Source organism: Parasteatoda tepidariorum, chromosome 1, assembly GCF_982258835.1.
Source record: "Parasteatoda tepidariorum strain Cologne lab strain chromosome 1, Ptep-v5.0, whole genome shotgun sequence".
Classification (NCBI taxonomy): domain Eukaryota; kingdom Metazoa; phylum Arthropoda; class Arachnida; order Araneae; family Theridiidae; genus Parasteatoda; species Parasteatoda tepidariorum.
In genome coordinates, this window is record NC_141755.1 from 30,118,571 (window position 1) to 30,142,062 (window position 23,492).

General features: G+C 31.1%; 1 protein-coding gene across 2 annotated transcripts in view; it reads right to left on the bottom strand.

Moving 5' to 3' along the window:
• The window catches only part of LOC107455673 (nose resistant to fluoxetine protein 6), a 93,719-nt gene extending 70,693 nt beyond the window's left edge, over window positions 1-23,026 (bottom strand). For both annotated transcript variants that reach the window (XM_087161086.1, XM_016073315.4), the window contains exons 1-8: window positions 22,627-23,026; window positions 21,511-21,734; window positions 17,473-17,587; window positions 12,479-12,566; window positions 10,962-11,068; window positions 9,357-9,536; window positions 7,775-7,865; window positions 5,222-5,314 (exon numbers count right to left, since the gene is read on the bottom strand). In XM_087161086.1, coding sequence (XP_087017212.1) covers window positions 5,222-5,314; window positions 7,775-7,865; window positions 9,357-9,536; window positions 10,962-11,068; window positions 12,479-12,566; window positions 17,473-17,587; window positions 21,511-21,734; window positions 22,627-22,900 — 1,172 coding nt within the window. In that variant the 5' untranslated portion in view covers window positions 22,901-23,026. The remainder of the gene's footprint in view (window positions 1-5,221; window positions 5,315-7,774; window positions 7,866-9,356; window positions 9,537-10,961; window positions 11,069-12,478; window positions 12,567-17,472; window positions 17,588-21,510; window positions 21,735-22,626) is intronic.
• Window positions 23,027-23,492: the final 466 nt, after the last annotated feature.

The following is a 23,492-nucleotide window of genomic DNA, read 5'->3' on the forward strand; positions in this document are numbered from 1 at the left end:
ATGTGTTCATGTTTATATATTTCAATGTCCAAACGTTAATATATTTCAATATTCAAATGTTAATATATTTCAAAAATCATATATTTATATATTTCAATATTCAAATGTTAATATATTTTAAAAATCAGATATTTATATGTTTCAATATTCAAATGTTCATATATATCATTTTCATAATAGCCATAAAAAAAGCGCATTTATCTGTTATAAGAGGCTGTACAAAAAAAAAGTAATCATATGCTGAATTTCTATTAGATAAAATATTGTAAATTGTCTACAATGAATATTTCAAGGACTACAAATATTTATCAACGAAATAACTCATTAAAATGCTCTTCGGAAAAAAATTTAAAAATGTGGCTGACCACTATATATAGCTTCAAAACCTTAGGTTGTAAAATTTTTTGGTTACCATCACTAAAATGCTGATATTTTAGAGTTTCATTATTGGCTTTGTTTTAAATACTATCATATAAACACAAATCACCTTTCAAATCATTATTTTTTATTTTCTATTTTTCTAACATTCTGTTTCAAAATTTTCTAACATTTGTTTCAAAATCGATTATATTAGCATTTATACCTTAATAATATAACATACTGTTCTGTAATCACCTTCCTTATAATATACATTTTCAGAATCCATTTCAAAAATGAAATAAAATATGCATGCATGTTTGGAGAGGGAGATTAATATTTAAGTTAGAAACAAAAACGTGATTAAAATCTGACGAATAACAAATTGATGATGGATCAATCAAAGGTATCTGAACTTTCTGAGCTTATTATTTGATGAAAGTAAGAAAAGTTGATAAAAACGCCTTCAAACTTAAATTGGCCATTAGAATGTGGTTTTTAAAATCTCTTAAATATTAATTTGAGACATATAACATGCTTACATTTCTTTAGTCCCATTTTTGACTGTTATATTCTTTTGATTCTTGCAATTGTAAATTCATAACAAACAGCATGATCACACAAGGGTCGCAAGTTAAAATTAATAAAATGATTAATTGAAGAAAAGTGGAACCTCTGGAGTTGAAGAACCTCTGAGTTTCATAACGCAATTAAACTGATTTTGAATAATTTCATACTCTCTTATGTATAAGTACAGTCGGACCTCTATTTAACGAAGTCTCTTAATCCCGATAATAAATCCGTTACATAGAAAATTCGCTAAATAGAAAGTCACCTTTTGAAATACTTAAACGGCACAAAACAGGTTTTAAATCCATAAACGCTAGACATAATTAAAATAGCAATTAATGCACCTTTATCTTGCAAAGTAGTATCTACTATACATTTTAAAAATCTTAACCATAAAAGAAATCTGCATGGAAAGCAAGAATAGAGCAAAACATTATACAGTGTTACACTATCATGATACATACATTTTAAACTAAAAGAAACTAAATTTATGCATAAAATTATATCTGCATTTATTATAAAATTAATATTAAACATACATTACAACAAGTTTAATTGCTACTGATAAAATCCGTTAAATTTGTCTGAGTTTTTCGTTTGAAATGCAAACATATAGGGAAAGGGATCTAACTGCTTTCTCTAAAAGTTAAGAGGCTTCAAAAATCTATTCAAGGGCATTTCCCTCTTAAAATGAGTTAACAAGTTCAAAATGCTCTGATATTTTACTGAAATAGTTAAAGTGGATTTTAAAGAAAAGTTCGTTAAATAGAAAATTCACTTCGCTATTTGGAAGTTATTTCAGAAGAAATTTCCAAAATGTTCTTGGTTTCTCGAAAAAATTCTCAAAATAGAGAAATTCGTAAAAGGGAAGTTCGTTAAATAGAGGTCTGACTGTAGTTTGAAAGACGTCGATTAAATCATACTTTGTGAACTATAACGTATAAACTCGTTTTACGAATTTTTCATAAAGATACTGAAAATATACATTAAGGATGATGCTTACGGAACACTATGTATACTTTTCGAGTCTGAATGCAGGCCTTCTTCTGTTTGCTTAAAGTTGAATGATAAGTTAACAATAAAAGCTGCTAAAAGTGTTTTTAGCGGTCATAATCACTTTATATTTGTGAAAAAAATTTCTTTTTTAAAAGTTGCTATGGTATAAATTATTATGTGAAGTACTAAGAGCAGGAAAAAGTTCTCTAATTCTAAATGCTTGCAAAGTCCCTTGCAGCTAGGTTAACTTCAAATCACGTTTTTGGGAGTTATTGATAGCAGCCCCATAGTTTTACGTAAAACATTAATGCGTATGTGCGTAGTTCCTTAAAAACCGATGGAATTCCTTATTTTGTAGGGAAACTGGGAACTAAAATAAAAAGCGAGTGAGCAGTCATAAGTAGCAGCATTCAAAAGTATATGTTTAAAAATTTCTAAATGAATTTTAAAAAAATATCTGAAACAAAAGACTATTTGACATTTTATTTTTATTTATTTATTTAAACATTTATTTATTTATTTATTTTTGAAATCGCTAATATATTTCAGTTTATGAATTTATTCAGATTTATGAATTACTTTAACATCCATCTAATATGCATCTTTATCATGGTTTCTAATACACATGGAAATTTCAATAAGGTTAACAGAAAAAAATCTACAAATAGAATAGAACCTGTGGTACATGGGGAAATTTTGTTATGGTAAAATATTCCCAGCATTTTGTATAAAACAAATCATGTGCTCAAGATTTTACAAAAAGCCATCCAATGCATGCCCGATAATTTTTATAATTTTTACAAACGATATTTTCTAGCGGTAGCCAATTTAAAATTTTAATATATTACTCTAGGTTTGAAAAATTCGGTTTAAAGCTTTTTTAACTATCACTACATATATAATTTAGTAAAAACATACATAAGAATACTAAATATTACGCCTTAAATGTGTAAAAGCCTGACAAAATTGAATAAGTTGCTAATAAGCATAATACTAAAATTCAGCACTTCAACTACCACTATGAAAAAAGTTTTAACAAAAAAAGTAAAAGCTAGTAGCAATGCCAATGTTTTCGGACTTAACGCACTCTCACCTTCTAGTGGTAGCAATATTGAAATCTTACTCACGACTCTCCATGCTTTACTCCGGATTTGAATTTTCCGAAAAATAAGTACTCAGATATGACCTACAGATTTGTGGCGTAACTACCACTATAAATATTAAATACTAATTCACTAGTATATAAGACATGTTAACTTGATTCTGTCTTGAGGTACCTTTTGATAGGTTGACATAGTCGATAAATTAATTCCCCTCATCGGTGACCTCCGGATGTGATAAGAACTTGCCAATATTGATGGATGGTCCGCATTAAACAGTTGATTTGCTTTAAAATATACTACTCAAAGAAGAAAAAAAATATCCGGTGAATTGAATAAAGTCAACCGGTTATATACAATAATGAGCAGAATGCAATAAACAAAAAATAATGAAAACAAATGAGCGAAATGATATAAATAAAAATAAAAAAATCCGGTGAAGTAAATGAAGCTTCCCGGTCAATAAACAATATTGAAGAAAGAAATAAAATGAGCAAAATGCTATAAAACAAAAAAATGAAGAAGAAAAATAATGAGCGAAATGCTATAAAAAATAGAATAAAACGTGCAAATATAATGAGCAAAATTGATGAAAATGAATAACAGCATGATTCAACTAGTGGTATTCATTCATCGAATTCTATCACAGATAAAATTCTGGAAGGGGAGTAATGTGGCGTAACTACCACTATAAATACTAAATACCAATTCACTAGTATATAAAACATGTTAACTTGATTAAATCTTGAGGTACCTTTTGATAGATGAAGGTTGACATAGTCGATAATTAAATCCCTACAGTGTCAAAACTTTTAGTTCCTAGATGGCACTGAGAAAGCTAAGTAATAATAGGGTTAATAGCTAATTGAAATTGCTTAAAAAGGAGTTACTGTGGGATATACTTGTGAGGTCAGAAAGTTTATAAGCTTCATATTTTTTAATACTCATCTTCTGACTAGGAACTCAACGTCAACCCTCCGCTTGAGGTTGGAGTGACTATAGAATTGTGGGATGGGTTAAAATTGGTGTCATTAGATATACTTTTTCAAACATCAGACACGTCTATTTATGTTGTTTTGATCTGTTTTGAATTTTATTTAGTGATTAAAGCACCATCACTGGTGAAACCTGTGGGTTGAATCGGATTGCTTTTTCTTTTATTTATTTTTATTAAAAAAATCCGAATCTATAGTAGAAAAGGAAGGTTTTTTTTGAAGATTTCGCCGCCCCCTTCTATCTCCAGGGGTTGGGGTTAGCCAATAACGTTTTTTGTTGTTACTTATGCCACTGGTTAATACCATCAAGCGCATTTTTAAGGCAAAGAGAGCGTTTCGTGTTTTTTTCAGTGGCGCCATCTATGCCTAAGAATACGACTTCAGCCACACACACGTCACTGCCGTTTTACAAGGAGGACCCACTCATACTCCCATTTATTCATTCACAGATCGTAATTTTAATCTGAACCAGTGAAATATCACTCTCTAATTCAGTACTTCCAGAGGAATTGATTTGTTACGGGAACCTGGAGGACTTTATGACCCCTACAGATTTAACGTACACCAGTCAAAATTTACTCCTCGAAAGGCGGAATTTGAACTCACGTTCTCACGAACACGAGCTCATCGTCCTACCAACTAGGATATCATGAATGCATTTGATGTCATTGGAGAGTTTCTTTGTAAAATATTAAAAGTGTGTTTCGTTTTTCTTTGGACCGATGTATATTCCCAGAACTTTCGAGACTCCCTGTATAAATATACAAGCTGCTTTTTAATCAGAACCTTTTATACTTATTTTTTATATCCTTATCAAATATGTTGATAAAAAAATCACTCATTCAGACTCGCAAAATAAGTTTTAAACAAGCATAAAACAAAAATGCAAAATTCTGATCCATTTTTTAGAAAGTGTTTTTTTTTTAAAAATATGTATATTAACTAGTTTGAATAATGGGTAAATCTTGAGAGTGTTTCTTATAATTGCCTTCATATCCTTCGAATTTTCTTAGGCAACTAAACATGTTTTTATGCCTTTAATCTCGCTTCAACTTTTACAACACTTAACTTTTTATTTGCTTCGCTTAAACATTAATCTTAGAACGACACTGTTTATATATTTTGGACAACATTTTTGATAAGGACTTTTAACATATATACTAAAAAAATATTGATTATTGATGAAATACTTTTTGATTTTACCTCCAAATTTTCTGAGCAATAGTTTCCATGAAATCAATTTTACCTCCATTCTTATCCATTTTCTTCTTTATACTATATACCAGAAAAAATCCACTAAAAAGCGGAAAAATTACTCTATTACAAAATTTTATTTAAATAAAGAAATTCTAATTATTAACTGGGAAATAATTTATGCATTTTTACTAAATGTCTACCTTCAAAATCTTTCCTACAGTTTGCTTTCAAGGAACTCTACTTTCAGAAATACATTTAATAATACAGAGAAACTAGTTTATAAGTTGCACGTAAAGTTTAATAATACCAGAACCGAACACAAAATTCGTTTCACATATAGTTTAATGAAATTGAATGGTGTTATAAACTAAGTCTATTGCCATAAGAAAAAAGGAGTTGAACGAAAGGACAAAAAATCATTAGGATTCCGGAAGCTAAAGCAACCCGCATTTATCTGAAGAACGAAAATGTGGAGACTATAATAAAAATACTAAGAAAACTGTAATTTTTGGATAATTACAGAGAACATGGGATACAAGTCATATAGCTTACTGTCAAATTATTGATTATTTTTAAGATTAATTAGATGCTGGAAACAGATTTACAGTCAGTTACGAAAAAAGAAAGTAATATAACATTTTAAAAATAATATAATGGTAGAAAAATGCACAAGTAAAGTATAATCTATTTTGGTCTCCGACTGAATCAAATACTGAATTTTAACTGATCTAGTTTAACTTGGCCGTGCTAAGTGGCAGGAAATTCTAAATGCTTTCTCTGATAGAGTCTTACTCGATTGACTATAAACTTTGGAAAACTATTCTTAACCTGTTACACTATTAAACTAAACATTAAAAACCTTTTCTTTAAAAAAAAATTAAAACTCATGGAATATTTTCATTGTTTATCGAATAATTAATTTTCCACGACTACCAAAGTTTTTTTTCGAAAGTTTTGAATTACATTTATGTTCATAAACTGGGAAAAATTCAGAATCACGCGGAAGTTAACTGCAAAGCAAAAATGTCCCTTGTAGAATTTTCACACACATTTATAAGAATAATATAAAAATTACAGGAAGCCGCCAGATGACACTGACAGTACATCTTGATGACAAGAAAGAGGTTCTAAAAAAGTGGTGCAAAGAAGTAAAATTGTTCGCAAGCGTTCTGTTAGCCGATCAGCGTGCCACAACCGAATAGTCATAACACATCGGATGCATGTGGATGATCCTTTACGAGGTAGAATCATCCACCGTCTGGATTGTGGGCGTATTCAGAAGTATCCGAAAAACTTGGAAATGACCAAAGTACAATCTCTTAGTCCTGGCAACTCCCAGGTGATGGAGATGTCAGTAGTCATCACAGTACTGGTTGCCCTGAGTTACAATGCCGAATGAAGGGCGCTATTTAAAGTAACTGTCGAAAGAAGCAGACAGAGCATAACATCCGATCTGTCTTGTCAGCTATCAGCAGTGACGGGAATCACAGTTTCAAGGCAAACTGTGCATAAATATATGTTCGTTGGTTTATCGGATGTGTTTCGCTCACTTCAACTCACTGTCCGCAGCGATTCGTCCGGATTAGAGAACAAGTAATGTAGACATCGTCACAATGGACTTGTGTTAAGTTTTCCGACGAGTACAGGTTTAGCTTGCAGTCTGATTCGCATCGGACTCTTATATGAAGAAGTCCAGTGACCACAAAAACAACATCATTCAATCACACCATTGCAGGATTCCTCGTGATGTGAATCCTCTTGGGGTGATGTGATCTATCTTGGGGTGAAGATATACTGGGCTCTAGAACAGATCGCCATCAAATCGGAACCATGACAGGCCAAATTTATCGGGTTGCCATTCTGGAACAGCATATACGTTTGTTTAGGGGTGCCATGGCACAGAATTCGTGTTTGATGACAATGCTCGTCCTTACCGAGCAAGCATCTTAAACGAATACCTTCAATGTGATGATATCATTCGTATGGAATGGCCAGCACTCTCACCTGACTTGATTCTGATCGTTCTTCTGAGGGGCATGCTTGGCTGAAAAGTTACAGCTCGTCAACAACCTCTATAAGTATACCAGATCTACGAAGAGTGTTGCTTGGTGAGTGAAGTAATCTTCCCCTAGACCGGATCAATATTTTGTTACTCAGCATGCTTAGACATTGTACGGGCTGTATTTCATTTCATGGGTGGTATACAATGTATTAACCATCATACTAACCATGTAATATTAAGTTTTTGTGACGGAGATATTATTTATAATGGCTGATGGACGCAAAAATCATAGTTTTTATGAATGGCATCATCCATTATCATCTTTCTTTTTTATTATCTTTCGTTTATTAAATGAGTTTCATGAATTAGTCACATTTGTTTCGTTTCAGAACCTTTATTTTCCAGAGCAGGTCATTATCCTTAATTTATGAAAATAAGTTTAATAGTTTTCATTTTAATTTTCAAGCTTGATGGTATAAAAAAGCATTGAACATCATTAACCATGATACCGTGGTTCAAACTTTTGTTATTTGATTAATTTTAAGTAAATACGTTACCTGATTACGCTGAAGTTTTCCATATTTATGTGAGCATTTTCAATGAAAATTGTCAGAGCATTAAAGATGGACATAATGTTGTAACCGGAATCTGAAAGAAAACAAAGACATTTTTCCGTATATCAGACATGATTATGAAAATATATTTATACAAAAAAGAAATTTACAAGCAAGCAATATCTACGAAAATAACACAAAAACGCTATAAAGAATTTACCCAAGTTCATACGAATACATTTTTGAACAAAATAGTATAAAGATGTTCAAAAAGTGATTATAAGAAATTGCTACTACTACTACTCCTCGGCTCTGCAGTCCATGAAGGACCTTTGTCTCCTTTACCACACACCTCCACTTTTTTTGGTCCTTAGCCATTATCCTCCAATGTTTGATTTTTCGTTCTTTTTTTTTCAGATGTCTTCCTACCTCTTTAAATCATCTTTTTCTGGGGCGTCTGACAATTATAAGAAATTAGAGAAGTGATATTTTATTCCCATGAATACCCCTTTTACGTTAGGGATATGCTTTTTGCAACTGCCAATTTTTTTAAATCGATACAATGAGAGTTTGAAATAAAACATGAAGTCATAAATCACATTTAAGTCTCAAAAATTAATTTTGTAATTTAGAACAACAGAAACTTTTTTAGTAAAATTTTGTGAAAGGTTTATTATTCAGATGAGTTCTGATTAAGTTTTACACTGTGCCAATTATTCATTTCTTTGAATAAACTATTATAAATTATTACTTGAAATTTCTTGTGTGTAGATTTTTTCCCTCATGATCCTTTATTCATAAATGGTTACACCTTTGAAAAGGTTAATGAATTCAAATACCTTGGAACAATGATCAATGACCAAAACAGCATAAAAACAGAAGTAGACAACAGAATTAAAATGGCAAACAAGTCCTTCTTTGGACTAAGAAAGCAATTAAGATCAAGCCTAATCAGTCGAAAAACTAAAATTAAAATTCATGAGACTCTTATTCAACCTGTATTGCTCTATGCAAGTGAAACATGGACACTAAGCGCAGACACTCAGCGTACTCTTGGTGTTTTTGAAAGGAAAATCCTTATAAATATTTTTGGCTCACTACAGGAAAGAGGCTGTTGGCGAATCAGATACAACTTTGAATTATATAGACTCTATGGACAGCCACAGATGGTGCAGGTCATCCACAGCAATAGATTAAGATGGCTTGGCCATATCTGGAGAAGTTCAGAAAATAATGCAGTCCGAATCGCCACCTTTAAAAATCCTTTGGGATCTCAGGCTAGAGGAAGACCTCCAACTAAATGGCTGGATGACACTGCTACAGATCTAAAAATATTAAAGATAAACAACTGGAAAAAAGTCGCCATGGACTGGAGGCGTTGGAGGCTACGTGTAGTTGAGGCAGTCAAGGTCTGTATGGGGCTGTCGTGCTGAAGAAGAAGAAGATTTTTTTCCATGTCCCATAACTCATGCGAAAATAGTTAATTGTTGTAATATTAAAGCTATCAAAACTTGTTTTGACAGAAGCCACATGCGATTAAAATTTCTTCCAAAAAATTTATTCTTATTCATGGTTATGTACTTACTATATTTACGTTCTTTCCACCGCTCCTCATATAGTGCGATATGAGAAATTATAACCCATATGGATAAGAAGAAACGAATACCGTCGATACAGTCCAAGAAATGCTTTCCTTTCTTCGGTTCGAATACTTTTGCTGAATTTGCAGGTAAGGAAAATGATTTCAAGCTTTTTCTCCAAAATGCTGAAACATTTATGTTCTGTTATCTTACATATTAAAAAATACAAAACGTATTATAAATGGCAATACCATACTACAGAATACTGAAAGACTTAAGTTCTGTTATCGTACATATTCAAAAAATATAACAAACATTATAAATAGTCCTCTCAAAATAATATTAGTCAAAATAAACATAATATTTTTAACAAAATACTACAAGAAAAAGAAGAAACAATGAAAAAAAAGGAAAACCACTTTTTGGTTTGCTTTTTAATTCTGAAAAACCAGAACTATCATTTGTTGCTTGGGTGAACAAACATGTTGTTGCTGAAATGAATAGCATTTAATTTTCGAAAATATGTACTGACTTATAATACACTGTTAGAGTTTTCATTCTAAAAATTATGGTAAAATAACCGGCAGCAGTCAGCTCATCCGATTAACCGTAAAGTTTACAATAAAAAAAAATTTTTACCTTTACGATTTTGAAACCGCTTACAACTAGTATGGTTATGAAACCATAAACACAACATTATGCTGTTTTTAACCATTTACAACTAGCATGATTTCAAAACCGTAAAAAATGATATTTAACTGGGCAAAAAAGCTATGCGTTTTGTTGTGTAATGGGCATTGGAGATTACAGGACACTGGAAACTCTTCATGTGTTGAAGGTATTAGTGGAAATATTCTGGCGTCTACGCTGGGATTTAAACCCCAGTTCAGTCGGTCATAGACTGGCATATTAGCTCTCTCGGCTATAATATGTACGTAGTTGCAGGGAGCTATGTGGCTTCATTAGAGGAGCTTAGTGAGATAAAATTCTGGTTGTTTAACCGTATGAAGCAAAAGCAGTTAATAAACTTGTTTCTTTTACAGTTTTATTACCATCTTATTTATGGTTATTTGACTGTTTTGTTTGAATACGGTAAAATAACAATTAAGTAAATTGTTATTTAATAAATTTTTTTCGAAAAAATTCTAACAGTGTGCTATCTTGTATACATTTTTTGATCAACAAAATGATACGGTGGTAAAAATTAGCCCTTTTTAATCCTGTTATAATTTATTCCACCTAATGGACATTTTATACATTACGTAGATTGTCTCTTCTTTTTTTGCAAATAGTTGTCTTTTCTGTTACGTATTCAAAATTAAGCTTAGAAAAATATGTCTCAGGCAAACCATAAACAATACAGAAACCGTTAAGTTGGTAAGTGTATACTGCAATAAATATATTTTTACACGTACCGTGTATAATTTTGGTTAACAAACTTTATAAATTTTTTTCGATCGTAAAGAAATATAATTAAAAGTCATCATGTTAAACTTGTGGATTTATTGATTTCGAGCGGTGTGCAAGAATGGAATATAGTACAATCTATTGAAATATAATTTAAATAATTTGAAGAAACGATAATAAAATTAAAATAAAAGCATGTTTACACTCTTTAGTTGGTGTGGAATATTTGGATACAGCCATTCTGTTTTTGTCATGTGAATCCAAAACAGTTCCCAAAATGCAAATACCAAATAATGCCAGCAAAATGCACCTTAAATAAAGAAAAATAACAAACTTATAGAAGTGGAACAGTTCTATAATAAAGGGAAAAGATTATTGTTACTATATGCTTGTGAATAGCGCATTAAAATTTGTTCATTCTGTGTTTAAATATAGTGTTATAGCAGATTTAATTACTTGAAATAATTTTTGGATTAGAGGTTTCCTCTATAATTTTCATTTTGTAAAACACAGTAAATTTTTACTATGTTTTGTTCTGCAATTTTAGAAAAGAAGAAAAAAATAGAGATTTATCAACTAAAACAGAATTTTGGTTGCTTTAGAAAATATTTTTTCTAATGCGAATTAGAATCGAAAGAGTTTTGTCCACAACTATACATAAATAACTAAAAAAATATATAAATGGTGAAAGTGCTTTTTCGTTCTATTCAATTTTTTATAGTAGTTTTGGCTTTAGTTTTCTGTCACTGTAAATTATATTTTTCATGTATGTTTTATTTTTCATGTATGTATGTTCATGTATGTATTTTCATGTATGTATTTTTCATGTATGTATCATGTATGTTTGTAAATTATATTTTTCATGTATTTTTCATGTAAATTGTATTTTTCATGTAAATTGCATTTTTCAACTCTTTGAGGGTATTATAGTGTAGTTCATCTATTTTTTATTTTATTTTTATTCATTATTTTTTTAAATCTGAAGTAACACAAAGTTATTGATCTGCTGGTCTGATCACTGTGGAATAAAATGCTGAAACGCAGAAGTCTTATGATCCTTTTAAATAAATGGAAAACCAAATGCAAGTAAAAGAATCAAGAATAAAATTTAATCAATAATATTTTTTCTAAAAAAAAACCCCAGTCGCTTTGTTATTTTTAAATGAGCATTCAAAGACTGCGGAAAGATATCGAATAAATTTCTATTTATAAAAAAATTATAAAAGAAACACAGTTAAGATGAACAATCGGTAGCTTATAAGACTTATTTTTTTAAATACGTATATGGTCTCTTATTTATTAAAAGTAATCTAATATATTTAATGTCGTGAAACTTAACGCACCACAACAGAAGGTTATTTCAAATGCAATCGTTTTAGAATCGAATGAATACAAAGAGTAATAACGCATAAGTTAATGCGTGAAAGGTTTAGTGAAACTACATATGGAACATTACATTGAAATTAAGGATATTAATACCTCTACCCAAGCCATGAGGCCCATCAGACAAAAATAGCCGCGACGAGGAACCCCGCACGGCGCGAGGGCACAAGGCGATTCGCGGACCCAAAGCATAAGATCCCGAAATTATAGGCATTAATAATTACGACATTAATTAATGCTGTATTACGACATTAAGAAAATCGTCTAAGAATTTCTATTATAATAATACGTATAATATAATGGAAAAATATTATTTTGTTTACGAGGTACAACTTACAGCGCAATGATACCAGAAGTATTCCACTCTCTTTGTTGATCTGTTTGACAGTCTGACACCACAATATTTGAAGTCCAGGGTTCCGTGACTAGAACATACATAAATATGAATTTACTACTATATTCTGCACGCTGCTAAGTTCAATGTTTATCTAAAACTAAAGTTATACAGCATAATGCAATATTATTGATATTTAAAACTCGTGAACAATATTTTGAGTAATGAGTATAGTGAAGTGCAGCGTGCTCTCTCCTTTCGCTTAAAGCACTGCATTTCAATAGGTAAGGCTTAATAGAGCCTAACAAGATTTATTTGAGCTCTCAACAATATTTTCTTAACTCTTTCCCTCTCGCTCCCGTCGAAATCACGGGGTGAGCTTTCGTCTCTATTTCTCGTGCCCGGGGTATTTCCGGGCTAGACCATTCAAAAGTAATCCACCAAAAAGGTTTAAATATATCCCTCTCTTGTGCCCAGAATTATTTTCATTTCTCATTTTGCATACTAGACGGCTACACCAAACTATTTTTAATGTAACTGGAGATAGCTTATTAACATTGAGAGAGTCAGAGCAATGCTCGGACTGTTCTTTTTTCGATTAAGTCGTAGTAGATCTGTTTCCGAATCTATTTTATAATATTGTTCTAAGTAGTTTTAGACCAGGAAAAGCTCGGTCGGTGTCGGGTTAATGGGGAGTGTGATCCAGAGGTGGATGATTACTATCATTTGTCCTTTTTTCTATTTATGATTGCGTAATGTACGTAATGCTTCATAGTGTCTATCATCAAGGATGAATCCTAAACCCGTCACCAATAGCCCATTAGTGTACCTCCAATGTGACTTTGACTCCCCGTGTAGTAAATGGTGACTGGTGCACGTTAAATCTGTCGAGTCTCAAAGTCCTCCATGTTCCCACAACAAATCAATACCTCTGGGGGTACTGATCCAGGAGTTTCCTTGTCTTCTGGATTGGTTCAAAATTACAAGGCTACGGAGTTGAACGTAAGTAGTCGTAAACCCATGAAATTGGGTCGGCTGTTCAACGACGGTTATAAAATAAAAATAAAAATAAAACCAAACTGAGCAATGGTGGCTAAGGAAATAGAGTCCGTGTAAAGTAACCCTGGTTCGAATCCCAACGATTGATGTCTGAAACGAATTCTGTCCATGACTCGCACCGACCAAAGTGCTGGCGTAAAATACTCTCAATGGTAAATGGATCTTGGGTTAGAATCCCCTTGCTGTCTGGCTAACCGTGGGAGGTATTCGTGGTTTTCCTCCCCATGTGACAGATCTAAAAACATTGATAGTCGTAAACTCAGAATAGGGTCGGTTATTCAACACTGATTATGAAAGAAAATTAAACCAAATGTGCTTCATTGTTATAATTCTATAGTCATAATTGTTGTTTATAAACTGATTCAAATGCAATGCATTTTACTAAACGCGGATTTTGTGTCATATACATGGGCTGATCGTGAATTTGTGGGGCCCTGGGCTGAAACTACTTTAGGGCCCTAATAGCCATTTTGTCAAAAAAACTGTTTTCTATAGTGATGTAGATAAGTATATAGAAAAAAATAGGACAATAAAATAATTTTATAAATTTTTTTTAATTATTTATTTTTATTTGTCCATACAAACATCAACTGTACAACATTATTGCAAAAGAAATTGACAGATTAGGTGTAGTTATGTTATATAAATTATAAAGCAACCTTTCTGCATTTTTGTGGTGCAAATTCCTTTATTTGTTCAGCACATTATAAGTCCTTCGTTAAATCACAATTTATGGAAAGAACTAATAAATGATTTAGTCGATGGTTCGACGTTGTTGTCCTATATTTGTTTTCTATGTATGACATCCTGTAGAAAGAGCGCTCAGCTTCACAGCTGGTGATTGGCAAAGTTAAAAAAATCCTTAAGATAGTGCAGCATAGAAACATCATAGAATGATAGTGTAGAAAACATCAACAAATTTCTCTTCATAAATTAGCATGAAAATTTCACTGCAAGAGGTGTAAGAAGACTCAGGCTTAGACTGAAGTAAATAAGATTTTAACTTAATGCATTCATTCACTAAATGCTCGTCTACGTCATCTGGATAATGATCAACAATATTACGTACACTTTCCAGATCTATGTTTTCCATATTTTTGTCTTGCAAATCCATTAAAAATTTGAATTTCTTGCTATACATCTCATAGACTTGGCTCCTTTTATTTAAATCCATAATCAACTTATCCAACGCAACGTTTAGCGTGCCTCTTTTAAATTTTTCTGCGCCGTATACTGGGAATTTATCTGTAGACTTATCTGAAAATTTTGGAGTAATGCGTCTCTTGTTTATGTCATTGTAGTCTATTCACACACTAGTACTTAATTTTTTAGTTCTCTCTTCATATTCCTTTAGCTTCTGATCTGATTGGTGCCTTATGTTGCTCACGAAGTCTTTTAATGACACAATTAACTTGTTGCCTTCACGTGTCAACCACACTAACATTGATTTCTTATGTTCATTAGAATTTTCATGATTTTCTAAACAAGTTCCTATGTGTTTCCAATCAGAAAATCCGATTTTGTATTGAGAATGGATTTTAGAAAAAAGTTTGCAAGTCAAACGAAAAATAGTACCAACCCTGGTTGAATAACCTGGTTGAACCAAGATCTTTCCAGTGACTGACCATTTTTCATTTTCTTAATGAAATACCTATTTGAAAATGTTCTGTTTTGTTCTTTGTATTTATTTATTGAAGCTGAATATATATTTTTTGGATATTTATTTTGAAAGTCAGTCATTTCTTGTGAGAGTATGTCATTAATAAAATCATTATTCAGCAATTCTGGCCACAAGCCCACGTCAACATATTTCTCAAACTCAAACTTAATATTCTCTAAATTTCTTTCCGCCTCGGTATTACCGTCCTCTTGCTGAACACCAATATAGTTTTCAGTAGGATGAGAGGGTTGCTGGTAGTCAAGACAGTTATTAGTAAACTTAACAAGTTTGACACTTTGACGACGAGAACAGAAGTGCGGGAAAAAAATTACGTCGGGCGTCATGCGGCGCTGCGGGAAGCCCCCCGTAATAGACGCGAAAAAATACACTGACCAAAAACAAGCGACTGGTAATTCCCCGTTCCGTTCGATAGACGCGCACATTTATGGGTTGATTGATCTCAGGGTTGCCAACCTTATAATAGTTTTTTTTTTTTTTTAATATTAGATATTTTTTTAAATTCAAAATATCACCGATTGTTTTCAGTGGGGACTGGGGCCCTTTGTATCCACGGGGCCCTGGGCTGCAGCCCAAAATGCCCTTAAGTAGATCCGCCCTTGGTCATATACAATTTTCAAATACGCATTACAAATTATGCCCATTGATTAAATAAGTGTTTTGCGATTAAGCTCATTTTTTAAAACCCACATTATAAGTTATACTTAGTTTTTGAAACACTTAGTTTGAACAATACACAAACAATAAAGTTCACAGACGATATTCTACGATGCACGGGGGAAATGAACAAATCCATTGCATAGATTGTGGCATCACAATTACCATTGCATGACGAGAATCTGAAAACGTCGCACAAATATTCGCAGTTATCTAGCGATTGAGTAGAATTTGATGAAATTTCACCGTAACAATAATATCTTTTCGTTAAAAATTGTTGAATTGTTGGATAAAAAAATTGCGTGGATTGTATTCTTTATTTGCTATACTCAGCATTAAAATGAGTGTCTGATTTCGCAACTTGTTTTAAAAAAGCAAAACAAAATAATCTTAGAAAATTTCTCATTGAAGATTTCTCCATTAACCGAAATTGCATTTCTGTTGATATTTTTCTTCCACCGAGCAATGGGCAGTTAAAAGGCATCAAAAAGCGTCATTTTTATGCAAGATGAAATGCGTCTAAACAATCAAAACCCTTATTCGTTCGCAAAACTTATTATTTTGATGTGTTTTAAACCATTCTTAGCAGCAAAATAACTTGGGTCTTCATCAGAACAATATTCACGAATCTTTTGGCTTAATAAGGGTTCAAAGGGCGTTATTTTTTCGAAAAAAGTTTTATATAAAATAGTTCGATTCACACCCTATATTTTACAGCTACTTAACAACCGATATCGGCCCTATATATAGAATTGTCTGTTTCACGATATATTATGTATATTATTTAGGAAATATAGTCCCTATATAAGCTATTCTAGGACAATATTTCATATTTTATAACCGTCGTTGAACGATCGGCCGAATTTCGGGTTAACAACGACTAATGTTCAACTCCGTAGCCTTGTAATTTTTAACCCAATCCAGAACACAAGGGTACTCCTGGATTAAGTTTTCGGCGAAATTTGCTTTCATGGAGGACTTTTTTTATGGAACTAATCCGTATTTGCGTTACATGGAGAGGAAAACTACGAAAATCTCCCAAGGTTAGCCTGACTGAAAGAGGACTTTAACCCATGATCCTTTTACCACCGAGGATATTTTACGTCCTCGGAATGAAAATTGACCAAAAGCATTGAGTTGTAAAAGTCGATAAAAAAACAGACTCAGTAGGCTACCAATTTTTAATTGATAAGAAAATTGAAAGTAAAATAAAGACTGATGAAGTTTCGAAATTTTGAATATAACAGGAATTTCACATTTCTGTAAATTTTTAGTTATTAGACAAGCGTTAAGTATATGATTGTTAATTGTCAGGTAAGTTGTAGTTTATTGTAGAAAAGTTGTAAATAATTAAGAAAAATCTTACAATTTATCCAATAGTTATATAGAGCCTAACGAAAGTATAATTAAAGGTAAGTTGTATGTAATTATACGTAAGTTTCAGTTACATAATTGTTCGATATCGTGTAACTGTTACATAAGTTTTAAGTATTTTTTATGTAGGTCGCGATAACTTACAAGTTAATTTCATCTTTAAACTACGACCAAATCAAAGAAACGGATTTCAATGCCCACATAATATAAAAAGAAAACTGTTTTATACCTTTTGAGACCAGATTATGAATGTCCTGATCACTGCAAGAAGATGGTAAACAAGATCCAAAAAATAAACGGAAATGCGTTACAAAACCTCGTTTTTCTCTCATAAATTCAGATATCTATAACAGATTGGAATAATTAGTGTTTCTAAAACAGAAATAAGTGGGGTAAATAGGACATAGTAGGAATTATAAGTTAAGAATGCAGAAATTTATTATTTGTCAACGTCATATTTCTGCTCATAAATAGTTGCACAACACTGCAGAAAGATCTTACTTTCCGGATGTGCTTCGGTTATATTAAGAGCGGAGATTACGGAACATCCCGAGCGTGGGGTATTTCGTAATTATCGTTTTTGCATACATGTAGAATATTTGACAAATGTTAAGCTCGATAACAAATATCTAATCATGTCAGTCATTGATGAGGGGACGATTGGTATATATACCCCTCATAATAATTAAAAATCTCTTCGGTCAAAATTTCAGACAAAATTCCAGACACAATTTCAACCAAAAAAAATTTTTTTCACCAATTGCCATCCTTAAAGTACGAGAAACAAGAAAGAGCTAAAAAAGTTTTTGCCCGTATTTAGCACATTAGTTTTTTGTTAAATGCCAAATTTAGAAAAATTAATTGCGTTCCTCTCAAAAATCGGATCTCTGTGACACCTTGCGTTAATAGAGGTAAAAGTAAACTAATTTTTAAAATATGACGAATTACTATAAAGGAAAGAGTTATTAAAACGGAATGGATTTACGATTAAATGAGGCCTATAGCAGAAAATGTAGCACGTTTACAGGTCCACATTAAGACTAAAAGTGCTTCCCTTAGAAAAAATTTCATATGTAATACAAGTAGTAATGTTTCAATGTTTATTTGAAAGTTTGATAGCGATATTTAATTAGTATTCATACAATTTGTTAATAGTATAAGTGTCTCAAGGTTACATGATTTTTCATAACTCCACATGTTCCCCTTTCCGTTACCATGGTTTCAGCTATTCTTACTTTTCCTCACTTCTTACTAAAACGTACTAGTCTGGAAAAAAATATTAAATTTAACCATAGCAACGGAGAATAGTGAAATTGCGCAACCTTTTACGCCTGTTTATTTACCCAAAGTATAATTTATATTGTATATGCGTTAAGTTTTTTATACTTCATGAGTTATTTTATTATTAATAAATTATAATATATACATATATATATATATATATATATATATATATATATATATATATATATATATATATATATATATATTATGATGTATTTTATTATATTTATTATATAAATTAACGTATAAAACTGAATTACTTTTGTAATGGAAATAAATTTACCAAACGTTTTCAGTCCCTTAACTTTAGAACACGAGCTGTCCCCAGTTTTAATTTCTATCACACATTGCGCAGAATTCTATAAAGTCACTGATCACTGGCTACAGCCCAAACGACACATGAGTATTCTTCTCAGATATCCTAAGGGAATAAATGCGGATATCCGATACTGTACCCAATGAATTGAGATCATTTAAAGGAAGCGTCTCACTCACTCACATTACTTAATTTTATTTCAAGTAATAAAAAAATCGTGATAGGTTCTATATAACTAAAAATGTAAAGATTTTTTTCATTCACTGTAATACGATTTAAAATAATGAATGGGTAATTATCGCACGCGAACGAAATAAAGTTTTTAGACACTAAAATTAACAAAAGTAATTTACGTTTGTTTTTAACGCGTTGAATGCTATTGGAGTCACGGGTGACCGGTAGTGAGTTTGTTCCTAGCGCCACGAGGGTCACCGGTGACAGGCGAAGCCAAGATACTTAGAAACACATAATTCGTGTAAATTTTTAATTTTTTTTAATATTATTATCGTTACTAAAATGGTTTGAAGAAATTAAAGCATTATAGAACACACAAAAATAGTTTTATTTATATACACAGAGATGTTCCGGACAGCGAATAAATAGGAAGAACCCGAAATACCCCGAGAATTGCTACGCAATCCTATGTGGTTCACGCCGTGAACCATGGCTCGCTGCGCTCGCTCGCCAATGAGCACAATGTTCTAGCACAAAGACATAATATATTATCATCAAAGACATAGTATTTTATCATCAAAGACATAGTATTGTACTTCTGTAGAAGATTTCTACCAATGTTCTTATTGGCTTTTAAAAAAGTATATTAGCTATTTAGATTGTACATGGTGAAATCAAAACATTAGCTAAATAAGAAACATATTAGCAAAATAAATTATCAAATATTGCTTCACTAATATTCTGCATTTTAAAGCGTGAAAATTCAATGCACAAATAAACGCGAAATATAAAAAAAAATTCAATGCATTCAATACAAACACTTAAACGTTTTTTAGACGTTTAGGTAGCTCCCAGTAGAAAAATATCAATTCAACAGCGGCCTTTTAAAGCATTCTCACTTCAATTCCTAATTGAGTTTAAATTAAATATTGTCATGTTTTTAGTGCATGAATCTGAATTGAACAACCTGATAATGCTAACTCTGGTTATTGTTATCTGGTTGCTCACTACGTGCTTTTGCTCGCCGGATCCAATCGATTAAAAATGAAAACTGTTGCCAGCGCGAGAAAAGAAATATCATTGATTTTATTGATACATACATACATACGTACGTATTAGCGTTTTATATAATATAGATTTTTCGTGTTTTCTTATTTGACCTGTTCTGCGTTTGGTGCAGAGCTTTGCTCGGTCGCCGGAAGAGGTTTCGTTTGTCTCTTCTTAAGATTTTATTCAACACAAAGTCTACGGAAAAAATTCCGCGCCTCCTGAAAGTGGTCACAAATAAAAGGGATCATTGCATAAAAGTAAGCTTTCCTGGTAGTTTCACTGTAATAATAAGAGTAAATTGTAATAATAAGAGTAAATTGTAATAATAAGAGTAAATTGTAATAATAAGAGTAAATTGTAATAATAAGAGTAAATTGTAATAATAAGAGTAAATTGTAATAATAAGAGTAAATTGTAATAATAAGAGTAAATTGTAATAATAAGAGTAAATTGTAATAATAAGAGTAACGTTTATTGAAATTTTCTAATTTAATCTTCCAGCTTTTGTGTTATAACGATTGTGTTCCCAGCAAATTAACGATTTCATACCGCCGTTTTCTTAGCTTTAACAACTCTGAAATTGCAGATCTTTTGACTGACAATGTAAACAAGCCAGAAAATAATAGATAAACTAAAAGATATAACTACTTCGTAACAAAATGTTTATTTCTATAAAAATACAACATTATTATATTAAATAAATACTTAATGCGCAACTAACTATTTACTTAAATAATTAAGGCTATCTAGCAAAATGAGTATAACCAAATACTTAACGTAAAACTAGGTAATTATTTAAGACTACTTAAATTATTACTTGAGACAGTCGAACAAAAAAGATTAATATAGATTATTAGTTTGTGGTCAATTTGGATCGAGTGATACCATCGTTTTTGTTGCCACGTAAGAGAAACAAATATATAGATTTTGAACAAAAATATTTTAAAATCATCAAACAGAACAAACCAAAATATATGTGTGTTCCAATCAGTAACTGTTCGCAAGATGTCAATAATAATGTAGAAAAAAATCACTCCCGAAGGAGATTAAGCAAATTATATGCAAATGTTTCATTTATTTTAATGTCCAAAAACCATTACTTGGCTTAACCATCTGTTCTCACATAAGAACGTAATTTTTTTTCTTTCGTGTTCAGGTGTGCATGCATATAGTGTCACCTGCCCTTTTCCGCGAAAACGGTATTGTTTGCAGATAACTATTGTTACAAAAATAATTATTGTAACAAAAAAGATTATTGTTTGAAGGCAGTTGTTTTAAAGATAATTATTACTGAAATAAAGATAATTATTGTTTGAAGGCAATTATTGCTTTAAAGATAATTATTTCTGTAATAAAGATAATATTTTCAATGAAACTTATTGTAGGAAAACTATTGTAATTCAAATAATTAATGTATAATTATTTTTATTAAGAAAAACTTACCCATTCCGGTGGGTTCCCATAAGCATCTAAGTAAGATTTTCCACTCGTTGTTTTTCCATTGGGGGGCTGGACTAGAGGAATTTTAAATCCTATCATACAAAACTTTCCCTTGAAATTTTCTGATTCGGAATTATATCTCACTTGCAAACATTCGTCAAAATTTCCAAAGTCTGTCACTGTACCAGTCATTAGGCCGCTAGGAATTCTACCAGTTGCATCTATCACTATCAGGCACAAAAGTCAAATGAAAGTTTAAAAAACTATGATTTTTAAGTAGATTAATGCGAAAAAAATGAATTTATATTGAATAAATGATTCCAAGAAACTGAAGCGGATAGATAATGCTTAACTAAAAGCTTCACTTCGAAATTGTACAAATTGGAAAACAACAGTCGTTCCAGCCCAACTATATTTTTTTTGATTCGAATGAAGTTTTTAATGAATTAATAACTTCATATTATTTTTACGTAAAACGGAAAATGAGGGTTACATCAGTATTAAAAAGCGTGAGAAAGAAAGTTTTTCGGTTTTTATAAGTGTTTGTTACTTTTTAAATCTGTCAAAAATAGAGTTGCTTCTTCCTTGGGCAGTTCTAAAAGGTGGATGCACTGAACAAATTTAAACTTTAAGCTAAAATTTAAATAATAAAGTTTAAATTTAATTCACAATTAAAATTCTTGAGTAAATTATGAAATTTTACAGCTATTTTTTTATACCATAGGAATTAGCATAAATTATTGAATACGTTTTCTATAAATATCTTTTAAAAAAATTTTCCAATCCAATCTGACAATTTTAAGCATTGATGATATTAATTAAGTCAATGTAAATTTTATTTTTAAATAACTTCTATACTCTAAATTTTTATACTCTACATTCCAATTGTTTAAATCAAACAATTACTTTACTATATCTTTAAAAAATGGTAGTAATAGATAAGTCACATTTTAATGCTTGAAAGATTTTTAGAAAAAGTTTACTTGAAAAATGTAGGTTTTAAATTTATTTGATTTTATTATTCTAACAGTAAGCATTAAAATAACTTTATTTTAACACTTAACGCTTTGAATTGAGAATACATATATATTTGCATAGAGAACAAGAACTTGTGCTTACTTTTGATCGCCCAAGGCTCCCACGTTTTTATTCCTTCAAAATACAATAATAAACTATTAACGCATGACTCATTGATATTTCTAAATGTTAATGAAGAATTCTTATACGGTTGTATCCATTCTGCAATTGTATGCGTTGACCACAAAGATTTTTTCATAAACTTTTCCCAAGTAATTTCTTTATCACCATCCTCACCGAATTTCTTATTAATTTCGGTTGAATTAGTTGTTATCAAGAAACCTAGCAAAATCAATAAATATAGAACATTTCTCATAGTTTTTTATTCACTTTTCAACGATACGATATTCAAAGAAATGAGTACGCTGAATTTAGACTTGAGACACTACTGACTTCAAACGACCTAAGACGAATACCACATGAAAAACATAGGATTAAGAAGACAAATGCAGCATTTAGTATTATTTTCCGAGTAAATTTCTTGATTCTCTAATTAATTTTCAGACATAATATCTATCTATGAACGTTATCATTTAATTTATTGAAATTATAAGAAGATAAAAGGCTATTGACTAATTTTTTTCCTTAATCATCTTGAAAATAATTACAAATTATCATTTCTCATTCCAAATATCATTTTCCTCATTCCTTTAAAACCATTGTTTTTACTAACTTAACTACATAATCAATCTCTTATTTTTTATCAGGGTGAGTAAATGTAATAAACGATATATAAAGTTTCCTTTAAGAAATGTTTGAAGTAGAAATTTATTGATGGCCCTTGGAAAGGGCAAAATGTTCTTTTTAAGGTATTGTCATTGTTACAATAAAACCCTGGTTGTAATCAATAGACGTATTGTTCACTCCAGTTTTAGCCACATGCATTTATTAGAATCTGAACCTGCACT